The sequence below is a fragment of the Amborella trichopoda genome, chromosome 6, assembly GCF_054954075.1.
Source record: "Amborella trichopoda isolate Santa Cruz 75 chromosome 6, AtrichopodaSantaCruz75HAP2 v2.0, whole genome shotgun sequence".
In the NCBI taxonomy this organism is placed as follows: domain Eukaryota; kingdom Viridiplantae; phylum Streptophyta; class Magnoliopsida; order Amborellales; family Amborellaceae; genus Amborella; species Amborella trichopoda.
Genome location: NC_142341.1, coordinates 24976554 through 24992228, shown reverse-complemented (window position 1 = coordinate 24992228; position 15675 = coordinate 24976554). Strand labels below are relative to the sequence as shown.

Here is a 15675-nt window from a genome sequence, read left to right as displayed (position 1 = left end):
CAAAAATTTAGGGGTTGAGAATTTCAACCATGGTAAATATGAATATACAAAATAGAAAATAATAATCATTGTCATCATCTCAACCTTATCCCAACTATTTTGGGTCAGCTTTCATGAAAAGATGTGGCAATTTACACTGGCTGCCCTACCTAACACAACCCTCCTCCTTCATCCGGGCTTGGGACCGGCATGGCCTGTTTGGGACCAGCCATGGCAGAGTTGTATAAAAAAATAAAAAAAAATTTGAAGATAAACAATGATATTTTTTTATGTTTCCGAGGCCTTCCATTTTAGGTTTTGGTCTGACCACCATTACCAAACATCCATCTTTCAGACGATGGATGGTTGATGCGTCAAGGGACGCATACGTGGGACCTGCATCCTGTAGTGAACGGAACACTTTTCCTATGTGTGTTTGCATGTGTGTGCGTCAGCAAAGCATAGAAATGAAAAAAAGAAAAAATAAAAAAATAAAACTAGAGAATATCTGTGTGCATGTGTAAGGCCAATGTGCTCTTGCCAAGTAAATAACAGGGAAGCCCACTAGCCATGAAATAAATAGCTGGACCCATTGTTATCTGGCTGGAAAGATTTCTAGCTAATACACTTCAATAGCCATGTCATCATCACCTGGTTGTAAAATCACAGGTCTTCAAGCCCAAACAAGCATTTCATGGATCTTGTGAGACATATGAATTAGCTCATTATATGCCAACCACATAATTATCCAAACCACTGATCAACAAGTCCAGTAGCTTTCATCTTTAAGCACTTTCAGTTCCACTTAAATAACCCCAGAGTAGTGGTAGTCTTCATGCAGCATAGTGTTCTTCACTTTCCTCATCCCAAATACATTAATATCGTGGAGGCACACTTTACTACATGCTATATGGGACAAACATATTTTTCAACTTTGTAAATACGCTAGCATCACTTAATTAAGAAGCTGTCGTCGAAATATTTCCCTTGTAAAGGTCTACTTCAATCTTCTACAATAAATGCAAGCTATGAGCCACGTGTGATTAATGGGTAGTGAATAAACCAGCCTTGCTTTGGCAAGTAGCTAAGAAGACTAGGGAAAGAGCACATCAGCTTGCCACTACCAACGGAGATGCCAGCTATTCATCGGCTGTTCATGCCATGGAGTCTTTCAGGGTGTGCACTTTTGAGGGGCACATGAGGACCCATTTTGGAAGGATGTAGGTACAGTCTGTTGTCTTTTGTCTTTGACTTCTGAGAGATACTTTCCAAGGTTTTGCATAGGGACCACATACAAAAGCAATTGTAGGCAAGAGTTGCAAGAGGAAGGATTCTCATTATTACACTCTTTCAATAGGGAATGACGAGTACTATTGAACATTTGGAAGCCGTGACATCATATCTGTTTCAGTTCATCCCCAAGGCAAAAGCAACCCATTCCAAGGCAATAGTATATTCTCCCTACTTGGTAATAGGAAAAGCTTAAAAGGGCAAAATATATATGTGTAGTGGTAGCGATACAAGGTTCAAATTAAAAAATTTCCAACAATTTCAGCAGAAAACAAACATGACACCTTCCAACAAAACCCCTACATACACCAGACCTTACATGTGCCTGCTCTAAAATTTAACAGCAAGAAACTAGCCTAAAAAACAAAGAAGCAGAAAAGTGCACCTTGCACCACGAAGGCTTGCTGAGACAGGTACTCCAAAACAGTTAAATTCCACCAAAAAAATGAAAAAAACAACCTGGATTTGGGCCTGGAGTCACCCCTAGGACTTCTTACACCAATTTATTGCTTCCCAGATCAATTTTACACCCAATAAGAAGGCAAAATACAGAGGTGAATTAATTGCTGATTTGCAGAGAGTAGATGAAGTTCACTGGTCACAAAGTTCTCTCTCTCTTGTGAATCACAAAACTCAACCTGCACACTCTCCAAGCACCATCCTCTTTCCTCAACTCTCCCTTTTTCCAAAAACACCCAAAATCCATCAAGCCTTCTATAAACCGCTCTCCCTTAGTCAAGGTCTTTGTGCCTCAAGGAAATCATGTGATTGCTATTGGAGGAGAAGGTGCCTTCATTTGGACATGGGCAAGGACTAGTTTGCAATTTAGCATTTTGCCTTCCTTTTGAAGTAGAAACATAAGGAGTGAGAGAAGCTTGATCCAAGTTGCCGATCCCTTGATCAGCCATCATGTTCAAGACTCGAAAAACACATCCTATCCCCATTAGGGCGCATCCCTTTAATCTTCTAACTCTAGTTCAACTATATTTGGACGCTTACAAAAGAATGTCCTTTGGAAGCTTACAAAAGAAATTCCAGTTCTAATTAGACTTTAAAATTTAAAGTTCAATTTAATTAGGAACCTCATAATTCCAACTATAATCCAACTATGGTTTTCCCAAAAAAAATAAAAACTTGCAGCAAAAAATTAATTCTTTTTTTATCATCTTTCACCATTTTGTAGTTATATCTCTCTTAGAATTCAATTTAGGGTAATACGCATACTCCATGAGTCTCAAGCTTGTATCTGTCTTTCTTTCATGGATAGCATGCCATGTGGCATCTCAAGACAAGTGGGGTCCATGTGATTCTGCCAAGAAAGCTGCATGGCACACCAAGGTCAACAAGACCGTGTCTCTCATGTTCTCTTAGGAGGTTTTTCTAATCACCCTATTTTCCCCTTCTGAAAAAAAAATACTAATCCCAAAATAGTCCTTGTTTCAAAACTTATTTGTTATTCCAAGAATAACTTTGTTTTAAAACAAAATTCCCTTCACACAACTTAACGCGATTATGTAGAGAAATTAAAATCATTTTTATTTCATTAAAAAACCCTGGAGAAGCTTGAAAGGATTTCATTAGAACATTGAGCATGCCATGAGATGAAAAGTTCCATTTCTACTAGGCACTCCAAGATAACACATATAACCACTGCCTAACCTCAAACTAACCAAATGGACCCAGAACCCACAAGTCATCTCACACAAGGTGCTCATGATTGGCCCATCAAAGTCAACCAAGAAAGATGGGTTATAAGCTCACCTAAGATTGGAAAGGTACTCCTCAAAGACAAGTCATGTGTAGCCAAAATATCCACAACAGCTTTTGCCTACCGATATTAGGTACCAATACATGTAGTGAGGCTCATCTCTCTAGCACATGCTCATGCTAATCAAATCCGAGAGTCTGAGCACGTCAATCTGAAAACCAGGTGTGCATGCCTTTGAATGACATTATAGAGGTTAAGGCCATTTTCCTTGCATGCTCTATTCTTCACAAAAGGGCCTATGCATCAGTTCACTGATAAGCCTTAAACCACCAGTGAACTCAACCGCTTTGACAGGGCATCTGTGAAATTCTCTTCAACATATGCATCTTGGGAAAAACCCAAACCAGTCTTATGGTGCAAATCCAATCTATAAGTCAAAGCCCTAGATTGCAAAACCAAGGCAAGAGTCCAAGAGTACACTAACATTTTCCCAGCCTGCTATAAGTCACACACAGCCTGCTAACTGAGCCCGCTCAAGATGATATGTCATAAACTGCTCTAAATCACATAGAACCCAATACTACCACTGAACAGGGAATTACCAAAACAAAAAAAAAAAGATATATACTCGGATAAAACATCGAGGGCAGAATGTAAGAAAACTAAGAGCTAATGGCCTTTAAATGCCCACAGATCCCAATATATAGAAGACCTAAAACAGATGCCTGATCCCCTTCCGCATTGTTAAGGTAGCTCTAGCCTTAAAATGTAGAGGATTAAATTTCTCACTGATGATTGTATGAATGTTCATATATCCTAAGAGAATGGATGCCCGACTGCTCATGAACTCTTGTCCAAGCGTTCATAGCTATTCTAAACCTAGTAAGGAAAAAAGTTCCAAATATTCTCAGTAAGTTATTAAGACTGGATCACAATATGTTGGAGTATTAAAAAGTTTCATCTAGCAGCCAATCGACAGGTACTAGATCTATTAAAAACACATTAAGAAAGGCAACAAATAAAAGAAATTCAGATTTACTGTGAAATACCTTATGGTTATGCTTCAGTGACCGTAAACAATCCCTCATTTGCTCTGCTTTAGAAGCTGGTCTCACAGGCAACGAACTCTATACTCCCATTGAAAAGTGGGTGCATCAATAAAGAAAAGTACAAAAAGAATCATTAAATATTATTTAAAATGAAATGAGCTAGAAATCAAAGATCAAATGGACCTTCTTTTCCTGAACAACAGATGTAGCAGGTCTAACAGTAACAGGGTCCTCTGGTGGTAATCCAAGTTTACGTCTTCTTTCTGCCTGTAAAATTAGTACATTAGAACAATACAATTGACAATTTTAAATTGCAAATAACATATTTTTAGACCACACTTAGATTTTTCTACTAAAATTGAACAAAGCATCAAAACGTAGTTGAAGTTCAAAATATAATATATCCTATGGAACAAAAGTATGCATATCAGCATAATGCTTACGTGATGTCCGCTGCAGAGTGCAGACAATTTATGGTTGAGCTAACAACTAATTATTGCTAGAAAAGATCATAGAATTTCATAGAGCTTATAAATCATCTATGTAGGGGTGTAAATGTGTAGGATTGGGTCAGGGTCGACCCAAACCTAGACCTGAACCAACTAAATATAGTTGGATGTGAATCTGGTCTAGTCAGGTCTAGACCTAGGTTAATTAATAATATTTTTTATTATATAAATAAATACGATATATTTATATATGTATAAAATATAGGGTTCACTTTGTTGGGTTTTTTTAAACATTAAAGGCCTTATGAGAGCATGTAATCAATACTTTGATATAGTGGAAAAAAATCTCAATAGGAGTATGGTCCAATTGGACTGAGCTAGGCAAAAGTTATTTGTTGATACTCAAACTAGGCTTAATATGCTAGGCCAGTCGAGTTGGAAAACCCTTAATTACCTGGGCATAGAGTACAACCGAGGAGGATTGGCAGGGTTATTGATGAGGTTGGAGTTGCCCAAGGCACTGACCCAAGGAACTGTATAACACTTGTGTGTGATGGTAGCATATAGAGCTGAGGGCTAAAGCCTTATCATTGAACCATCACATGGCATGTGCATATGATAGTTGTATTAGAAAAGAGAGTCACCATTGAGAGTGATACGTGCACATGTGCAAGAGATGACCCCTATGCATCATAGAGATGTGGTTGCACTAGGTCTGTGTGACCTTGGACTTGTCTCTAAGGGTGCGTTTAACACAGGGAATTTTTAGGAGTAGAAGGGACTCCTCCACAAATTATGGAAGACTACTCTTCCATCATTTTTTATGGAAGGGAGGTCTTCCAAAGAACAACTCATTTTAACACTAAAAAAGAGTTGTGTGGAAGGCCACCCTTCCCTTTACAGCTTCCGCACAGCCATATCAAACATGGAAGTGGGACATTTAACTCCCACTTCCCAAAACTCCCACTTATCAAACACGCTCTAAGGGAGAACCTGTAAACCATTGACAGGGATTGTGTCCTCTCACCTATTGGCTGACTTTGGTGGCCCAATCATGAACCCTTGTGATGGTTTGTGGGTCATAGAAACCATTGAGTCAATTTAAGAAAGTGAGTGTGGACCATTGTCCTCAATAGAAGATGGAGTGCTTCAACAAATTAATAATTCGTTGATCTAATTGGGTCTGAATCCCATAAATTATTTAGAATTAATTATTTTGATGTTAAATAATTTTTATTGATAGTTTGAATTTTTAAAAGTCTCTGAATATTTCATTTTCTCAAAATGGATTTATAAATAGAGAGAAACTGAATTTTCAGTACTTTAATATTAAGAGAGAAAGATAAAATACTTATGTTTTTCTAAAAATCATTTTTATAATTTTATAAATCATATTATCTATGAGGTTCCACCATGGGAGGTGGGGCCCACCATAAATGTGCATGTGGGAGTGCGTGGGGGCCACCCTTGGCCACCATGAGAGGCACGCCCCTCTTTTTACATATACTTTCCTAATTTTTGTAATGAGACCATCAAGGCACTCAATCAAGAGAAGCATATGGAAAGTTTTGAATATTATGAGATTTGATTTTTTCAAAGAAAGGATGTGTAAGAAGATTATGGAAAAAAAAACGCAAGAACATTAAATTTTCCACATTTTATTTCTTTGATGAGATTAGGTTAAGAAAGCTAAAGGATAAGGTTCTAGCACCTTCCTTTGAATCATGATGGCTGATCTAAGTATTGTATGGCTCAGAACTCTCACCCCACAGCTTTGGATCTAATCTCCATAAGGATGGCTAACCCTAGAGAAAATCTATAGATAGGGGGGCTCATTCTCTACACCTCTCATCTATCCCTCTCTTCTCTCTCTAGGTGGCACGTCACTATCCCTCTCATCTCTCTAAGATCTCTCTCTTCTCTGCCTTAGAATAATTTTAAGGTAGCAATAGGTGGCACGCCCCAAGCTTATGGTGCCCCATACACAAGGTATTGAGAGCTTGTAGTTTGCACATTGGTCCATTGCTCTCATATTTGTTCAAGGGTTGTAGGCCAAGGTTTCTCATGCTTTAAAGATATGAGATAGACCATTAATCCCATGCGCCAATTGAGGAGGTGTGCAAAGTCCAGTTGAGGTAATCTTCAATTATCTTGTTCTATGGTTTATAGTCTTCTATTTTCTTGTTCTCATGAGTATTATGTGATTTCTGTTTACTGAATAAAATAAGTTTTATTAGTGGCAATAAGTGATAACCTCTTTTGTAATTTTTTTTGGTTCATTTTGAATTTATTTAATTGTAATTGGACCTTTGTAAGTGTTCTAGTTGGTATAAAAGAGAAAAAAGTAAAAACCGCGTATACCATGCTAGTTCATCTTGTCTAACTTTCATTGGTATTAGATCATAGGTTTTTTGCTGCCATTAGGAAGTCTTATTTCTTTTATTTGAATCTTTTATTTTGTTTGGGACAAGAAAAATGGTTGCACGCAATTTTATCTTCGAGATCCTAAAGACAGAAAGATTCGATGGGACAAACTACTCCTCATGGAAGCGCAAAATTGGCCATGTGCTTTATGATAAAGGTTTGCATGAGATACTTATTGAGCATAATCCTTATCATCCTCGAAGCGATGCATCTCAGGCTACAAGAGATGCATACGCCGAATGGGAGCATAAAAAAATGCGTGCAAGGAATATCTTGCTTTGTTCCATGAATAACCCATACACATCTTGAGTATGAGCCAATAAGAACTGTTAAAGGCATGCACAAGCTGCTCGAGAAGGAATATGCACATCCTTCTCTCAAGAGTCAATCAATGGCTGTGAAGAAGTACAACAATCTGAAAAATGGTCGAAGGTACAATGATATCAGAATATGTGCACACTTTCAAGGCACCTGTTCGAGAGATGGAGGCGACCAAGATGCGACCTCTGGAACCAATACAAGTAGTTCACCTGTTGAATACTCTCTCTCCTTCTTGGGAGATATTCATCTCATCCCTTGCTGCCCAAGAGACAGCTCCTAGGCTAGAGAAGCTCATTACGTTGCTCAAAGCTGAAGAGGAGAGGCATAACGTGCGTAGCGCACCAGCACCAAAAGATGTGGTGTACATGGTAAAATCTCAACCCTTCTTTAAACCTAATAAGGGGAAAGGTAAAATGAAAAATATGAAGAGGGAGGAAAAGAAAAGAGAGGGAAAATAAGGGAAAGAGAAACTAGAACTTGTTACATATGCAAGAGAGCGGGTCAGATAGCCAAGGATTGCCGGTCCTACAAAAACCTTGAGGCTAACAAAGAACTTGAATGTGTGGTCTTCAACACTTTGTTAGCCGACCCCAAGGGCATATCTTGGTGTCTTGACTAAGGAGCTACGGCTGATGTGACAAACACCAAGGATGGCTTCCACACTTTTACACCCGTGGGGCCGAGTGAGCAACACATACTCATGGGGGTATCAAAAGACCGATGTTCTATGTCTTGGTGATTATGCTCTTGAGATGAAGAATGGAAACGTTTTGGTCCTAAAGCAAGCACTCTATGCTCCTGAAATGAGGAAATGCTTGGTTTCGGTCCCAAGAACAGTTAAGGCCGGGTTTATCACCACCTTCTTAAAATAAGGTGATTATGAAAAACCACGATGAGATTATCATGACCGGTCTACTTGTAGATAGTCTCTATTCAATCGAATGATGTGGATGGTTTTCTATGGCATACGCGAATAGGGCACATAGGATTTACAAGAATGCAAAAGACTAAAGAAAGATGGAATTCGGCAAAATTATAAAGGCGACTTATCAAAGGTGTGTGAGTCGTGTGTGCAAGGAAAATTACAACGAAAAACTCCAGCAAGGCACAAAGAGCTTCTAGCATACTTGAAATCATCCATAGTGATGTTTGCGGACCGATGAATGTGGCTACCAAAAGCTGCAAGAGTTACTTCATCACATTTATTGATGACCACTCGCGATATGGCCGTGTTTACTTAATGCACACAAAATCCGAGGCCTTAGAAAAATTCAAAGAATACAAATCCAAGGTAGAGAACCAAACAAGTTGAACATCAAAGTTCTAAGAACCAATAGGCGTAGTGAGTACTCCTCCGAATTCTTTAAGAACCTATGTGTGGAGCATGGCATTATTCACCAATATACCATTCCCTACAAACTGGAGCAAAATGAAGTTCCCGAGATACGGAATAGGACCTTGGTAGAAATGGTGAGAAGTGTGATAGGGCATGCAAAGCTCTCCCTAGACTTTTGGGGAGAAGCAGTATTGACGGGAGGTTATATCCTGAACCAGACTCCCACCAAAGCTACTCCTCGCGAGGATTTCCACTGATCGTACTCTATCCCTCGACCGCCTAAAAGTATGTGGGTGTTCTGCTCATGTCCTAACCCCATACCAAAATAGGACAAAACTAGACCCCAAGACCATCAAGTGTACATTCATCGGCTACCCTGACCATAGTAAGGAATATCGATTCTTCAACCACGAAAATAGGGCCGTTAATGAGAACCAAGATGCCTACTTCTTTAAGGATGATTTCCTCAAAGCAAAAGTCAGTCACAAGCAAACAGATCTCTATGAGATGACTGGTGGCAAGGCTGAGTCTTGAGAGCCCGAATCCCAACCTAGAAGAAGTAACCGAATAAGTAGACCACCTGAATTCTTAACCTACCTGGGGGAACACTATGAGAGTGTTGGGGATGAGCCAGATCATGAGCCTGCAACTTACTAAGAAGTCATAACGTGTTCCGAAAAGAACCAATTGGTAGAAGCCATGAAAGATGAATACAATTCCATAACCCAAAACCAAGTCTAGAAGTTTGTATCTTTATGTCCAAAACCGTAAGGCCATTAGGTATAAGTGGGTGCTCAAGAAAAGTTACACTTAGAAGGGAAACTAGAGAAATACAAAGCTAGGCTAGTAGCTAAGGGATTCACCCAAAAAGAAGGGGTAGATTATGAAAAAAGTTTCTCCCCAGCTGCAAAGTTCTCATCCATAAGAATCATAATAGCCATAGCTGCCTACTTTGACTTTGAAGTTTATCAAATAGATGTAAGGACAATCTTTCTAAATAGGGACTTAGAAAAGAAAATTTTCATGAAACGGATTTGAAGAGAAAGGAAAAGGGATCCCTGTGTGCAAGCTAACAAAATCTCTCTATGGCCTAAAACAAGCATCACGCCAATGATACATCAAATTTCAGGAGACGCCGTCTCTAGCAGGGTTTACCTCAAATGGGGAAGACTACTGCATCTATAAAAAGATCAATGGGACTGATGTAGTGTTCATTTCCATATATTTGGATGATATGCTCATAGTTACTAAGTCGGTTGCACTCGTGTTGGAAACAAAGAAATTCCTTGCACAACACTTCAATATGAAGGATCTAAGGGAAGCCTCATATGTGTTGGGTATCAAAATAATAAGAAATAGAAAAAGAGAGAACCATTCAACCTCCCAGGAAAATTTACTACAAAAGAGTGCTAGAAAAGCTTGAGATGGACAAATGCAAGCCCATGTCGACCCTATAGATAAAAAGACAAAGCTAAGCAATCAAATGTGCCCTAACGACAATGATGAAAAGAAACCCATGGAAAGAGTACTATATAGTAGTGCAGTAGGGTCCCTCATGTATTCTATGTTAAGAACAAGACTAGACTTGTCCTTTGCCATGAGCATGATTAGCCATTTCCAATGCAACCTTGGGATTGAGCATTGGAAGGCAGTTAAAAGAGTTCCGAGATACTAAAAGCGACTGAGAACTACACGCTTACATATGGGGGAGGATCGAAAATCGTTATTCAAGGATATTCCGATGCCAAATAGCAGGGGGACCCAGATGATGTGAAGTCCACATCTAGATATCTATTCATGCTTGGAGAAGGGGTTGTTTCTTGGAAGTCGTAGAAATATGATGTGCTAGTGTTACCCACCACGAAGTCAAGAGTATGTGGCATGTTGCATGGCAAACAAGGAGGTTGTATGGATTAAGAAGTTTCTTAGTCAGCTTGATTTTGAACTCGTACGATGTGAGTGCGTATGAATCTTATACAACAACACGGCCGCAATATTTGAGTCCAAAGACATCAATTACATACCTACAGATGTAATGGTTGCAGACCCGCTTACAAAGGGGTTAGCTGCAAATGTTTTTGTAAAACATATAAGAGAGATGGGGCTGAGAGAAAGTGAGGAAGACAGATTGTAAAACCTTCAAAGGCCAAGTGAGGGAATGCTGGGTTTCTATGGCCCTTAAAGGCGTTATGAGAGCATGTAATCAATATTTCGATGTAATGGAACAAAATCTCAGTGGGAGTATGGTCCAATTGGACCGAGATTGGAAAATGAAGTTTGTCGAGAGTCAAACTAGACTTAACGAGCTAGGCCAGTCGAGTTACAAAACCCTTAATACCTGGGCATAGAACACAAGTGATGAGGGTTAGCAAAGTTATCCCTTGATGAGGTCGGAGTTGCCTAGGGTACAGAGCCAAGGGACTGTGTGACCCTTGTATGTGATGGTAAGCCTGTAGATATATGGCCCAAAGCCTCATCTTAAACCATCACACGACATGTACATATGAAAGCCATGTTGGAAAAGCAAATCACCATTGAGGGTGATTCATGCAAATGTGCGAGAGATAATCCCCATATGCACCATAGAGTTGTATGTGTGCATCAGATCTGTGTCACCTTGGACTTGTCCCTAAGGAGAACCTGCAATCCATAAACTAGGATTGTGTCCCATCACCTATTGGATGACTTTAGTAGCCCAATCATGAAACAGCTATAGACAAATGTCTTTGGTTGTACATGTTTTGTACACCTTGATCAAATAACTATGGACAAATCTGATGCACCCTCAATGTATTGTGTTTTCATAGTTAGTCACTTACTCAAAAGGGGAATTGAGTGTTATGACCCCAAGAAGGCGAAATAATATGTGCAAAGACATGTGACCTTGAAGATGTTAGTTAGTTTCAAAGGATTCTGATCCTCAAGTTAGAAAATTAGGGGAAGCATCTTCTACACCTCAGTGTAGTGAATATGAGAGAAAAAAAAAATGTCCATCTTGACCTATTCAAAAAGACAAAGGCAACCCATTGTTGAGGATGTCATACCAACTACTGATCCAATGATCAACCTCCTCATGAGTCAACTAGAACCGATCCTTATAAGGTCTATCCTCTCCATCTCGCTTAGAGCTTCGAGTTGCTATACAAAAATAAAAAAGATTGTATTATGCTATTGAACATTTTGTTTCGTATACCATCTTTTCTTTGTATTAATTTCTCCTTTCTTCTGTTGATTCTGTCTCAGAACCCATAACTTTGGCCATCGAAAACCCAAATTGGAAAAGAGCAATGGAGGAAGAAATTCAATCTCTTTGGAAAAAAAGGATACCTGGAAGATAGTGGATCTCCCACTTGGAAAGAGGGTGATAGGGAGTCCTTCAAGGTCGAGTCTAAACCTGATCAATGCATTGAACAGCACAAGACACTACTTAGCCAAAGGCTTCACGTAGAATTTAAGGAATTGATTATGAAGGGACTGTTGCACCCATTGCCAAGATGTAACCATTTGGGCTTTGCTATCCATTGTTGGCTGTAAAGGATAGTCTCTCTTCCAACTAGATGTCAAAAATGCTCTCCTTGTTCGAGATAGAGGAGGAAGTGTATATGAGATGCGAGGCCAGCCATTGCCAGGCTCTTCCGAGGCCTCCTAGCAAATCTGTCAACTGAAAAAGGCTCTTTATGGTCTTAAGCAGTCACGACGAGCATGGCTGATTGATTCAGCAAGGTCATGATTGCCATAGGATTCCACCGCACCAGTTCTGATTATTCGCTTTATATAAAGAGGTGACCACAAGGTACTTTATTGTGACCATCCCTCATTCGTTGTCCATGGATCCCATTATCAATAAGTGTATTTACGGCTTCTTGTACTAATTTTTCCTGACCTTACTTTCTTGTCTATGTTGATGATGATGTGGTAACGAGGGATGTCATTCATAGCATATCCTCTCTGAAGACACGTCTTCCCCACAAATTTGATATCAAGGACTTGGGCCCCCTTAAGTACTGCTTGGGGTATAGAAGGTGCAACCTCCAAGTAAGGAATATTTATTTCACAGAGAGAGTGCACCTTGATCTCTTACAGGAATCAGGGAAAACAATGATCAAACCACTTTACTGTCCACTTGATTCTAATATCACAATGGATGCAACTCCAAGAGAAATCCTTAGTGATATAGGAATGTACCAGAGGCTGGTCAGTCGCCTCATTTAAGAAAACATTACCCATCCTAACATCCCCTATGCAGTCAACAGCGTCAGCAGGTTCACACACACGCCATGGTCATCACATTTAGAGGCAGTTGCACATAGTTTGAGATATCTAAAAGGCAGCCCTGGTAAAGGACTCCGATTCAAGTGTAATTTGTATCTTGATTTATGTGGCTACATAGATGCTCACCAGACTGATTGTCTAGTTGATCACCAATAGGCTACTGGCTATTGCACAATGGCGGGACAAAAATTTGGTTACATGGAGAAGCAAAAAGAAGATAGTCACACGGTCTAGTGGAGAAGCACAATATTGAGCCATTGCATCAACTGTATGCGAACTTTTATAGCTACGAGTGCTCCTAAATGACATGGGAGTGCACATTGTATACCTATGGATTGTGACAATCAAGCTTCCATCTCCATTGCCACTAATCCTGTATTCCATGAAAGGACAAAAGACATTGAGGTTGATTATTATTTTACCAGGAAAATAGTGACAAAATAATATGATTAATATCCACTCAATATACCAAGACTGAAAATCAACTAGCTGATAATTTTACCAAGCCAGTGGGTCGAGCATTACTTCACAGCATTACAAGCACGTTGGGCATGAATGACAAACATGCACAAATTGAGGGGGAGTCTAGAGAATGTGTATATTTACGATGCATATACAGTCCCGAGGTTTCAATAGGAGTGATACAACCATAACTTTCAAATCTCTTTCCTTAAATTAGAAACTTATGATGCCATCAATCACCCTATCACAAGCAAGAAATGATCTGCCATCGGTATCAGATAACTATATGGTGGGCTTCAAGGGTCATTTCTCCGAACGAAGGCAGGATAAGGTAGAACTTGCAGATTACCTGAGTTCACGAAATTTCTGTAGTGCTCGTGCCTTTTGTGGAAAAAGCAATAGAAGCTCTTCTCAGACTTTACTTGATGAGGTAATTAAGTGGAGACAGTTACAGCTTGCTCATAAGAGCTAGCAAATATTTTTATTGATGGGTGGCAGACCAAAATTATACTTCTGTATTACAATAAACTAGAATATCAAAAGGCCCAACAATACCAAAAGCTAAATATGGAGTCTGGTTATGATCTTTGTATTTTTTTGATAAAAAGTATGGTCATGATCTCTGAAGCATGTAAATGAGATAATAAGGTCATGGGAATATAGAGATGGCTGCTAGACCATCCATTCCTAAGGAGACTAGCGGAAATAGGTACAAGAATCCAGCCAATCAATACATCCCAATAATTCTATGTGGGCATCCTGGACCATGACAACTGCTGAGAGTGGAGACCAATATTGCCAGGAATTCAACTTGGTATGAACACCAAAGGAGATGTGAGAAGATTCACCTTATTCGCATCAGCCAAGAATGTCACAAACTATCAACAAGGCCGAAATTTAATTGGTTCCCAAACATCCGCGACAATAATAAAATTCTGGAAGGCAGGAAACAGAAAAAGTGAGGCTAATCGGGAAGGGTACAAGGGATTCTGTTTACCCCCATTGTGAGAAAGTTGTTCACAGTATTGAGAAAAATAGAGTAAAATAAGGGGATGATTTTACAGTGGCCTAGGAAGTGGATGCGGAGCTAATTTTTACTACTCTCCGAGGCAAGTGCATGGTCTAGGACTACAAGATTAATGATGCATTAATTGTGCATAAATGCATAATCAGCCAAAAGTGGTATCAAATTCACCAACAAAAAAACTAATATGAGATATTTTTCCTTTCTCTTTGAGATCAACCGTGACTGATAAAAGTACAGAAATACAAGTACATAGATAAATGCATATGTTCTATGAACCTTGTCTTCCTCTAGCTTTTGACGGATCTTCTCTCTAGCTCTCTTCTCTTCATCTTTCTCTGCTTTCCGCAATGCCAATATACTGCACCAGAGACCACACATCAGATTCTTAAGTTAATAAAGTCTGTATATGTACAAGTAACAAAATATAAAGAATCAGAGAAACCAGAGTGTAAAATACATACGGGCAGTGATTTCATGTAACAGTTGTATACCAATATAATGCAACAACCTTCAAAAAATATGTTAAAAGCCATTTGTTTGATCCAAATTTCAAGATATACACTCTTTTCATTCTAATGAGCAATCACAAAAAATAAAAATTTGAAAATGCAACCTAGAAAATATTTTTTTAGCCCAATTAATGTAGGCTATCCATTTTCATGAGATGCTTAGATCAAGACCTTAGAATGATCTTTCTTTCCAAATTTTTTAGATAACTTTACTATCATTGGAATAACAATATTAAAAAAGAAAAAAATGATTTTGAATTCAAAAAGGCCTAGATCTTGAAATTCATCAAATAGATAGTCTAGATTCATTGTTGGAGAGGACTCATTTTGACCATATATATGGTGCCAAGTAGTTTTTTATTTTATTTTTAGATTGATTATTGAGATGAAAAGAGTGTGTGTGCCAAATTTACAAATACCACAAATATGGTTTTATAGAAGTGTGGTTGCATCATACTATGATACAACTATTGCATGAAATCATTGCTCAATACATAATAGGGCAAAGAATATAAAGAGGATACAGAACAAAACGAAATAACACAAAGAGGCTAACAAGCGGTTCCACCAGTACATAGGATAGAAAAGGACCAAGTGAATGGCAAGTCAAAACAAACATTACAAAAACTAGTCAATGATAGATGTGAACCAACCGTTTCCTCTCATTTTCCTCCTCAATTCGTTTTGCTTCCAAAAGCTCCTTGCCTACCCGTATCCGCTCCTAAAATATATGCATCAAGTACATTTAGAGACAATTGATACAGAGTTAAGAAATTTCCGGAGTAACAAAGAAGATGGATAACTCAAACCACCTTCTGCAGGGCCAAGTGCATCTTAAAATAGGAAACT

The 15675-nt window shown here is 38.9% G+C and overlaps 1 protein-coding gene across 5 annotated transcripts in view; it reads right to left on the bottom strand.

Annotated features, from left to right (window-relative positions):
- LOC18440118 (ubiquitin-associated (UBA)/TS-N domain-containing protein) overlaps positions 1 to 15675 on the bottom strand; it is a 40336-nt gene that overhangs the window by 2013 nt on the left and 22648 nt on the right. For all 5 annotated transcript variants that reach the window (XM_088869933.1, XM_088869932.1, XM_020670875.2 and 2 more), the window contains 4 exons: positions 15480 to 15547; positions 14594 to 14675; positions 4210 to 4293; positions 4027 to 4104 (listed from right to left, as the gene is read on the bottom strand). In XM_088869933.1, coding sequence (XP_088726059.1) covers positions 4027 to 4104; positions 4210 to 4293; positions 14594 to 14675; positions 15480 to 15547 — 312 coding nt within the window. The remainder of the gene's footprint in view (positions 1 to 4026; positions 4105 to 4209; positions 4294 to 14593; positions 14676 to 15479; positions 15548 to 15675) is intronic.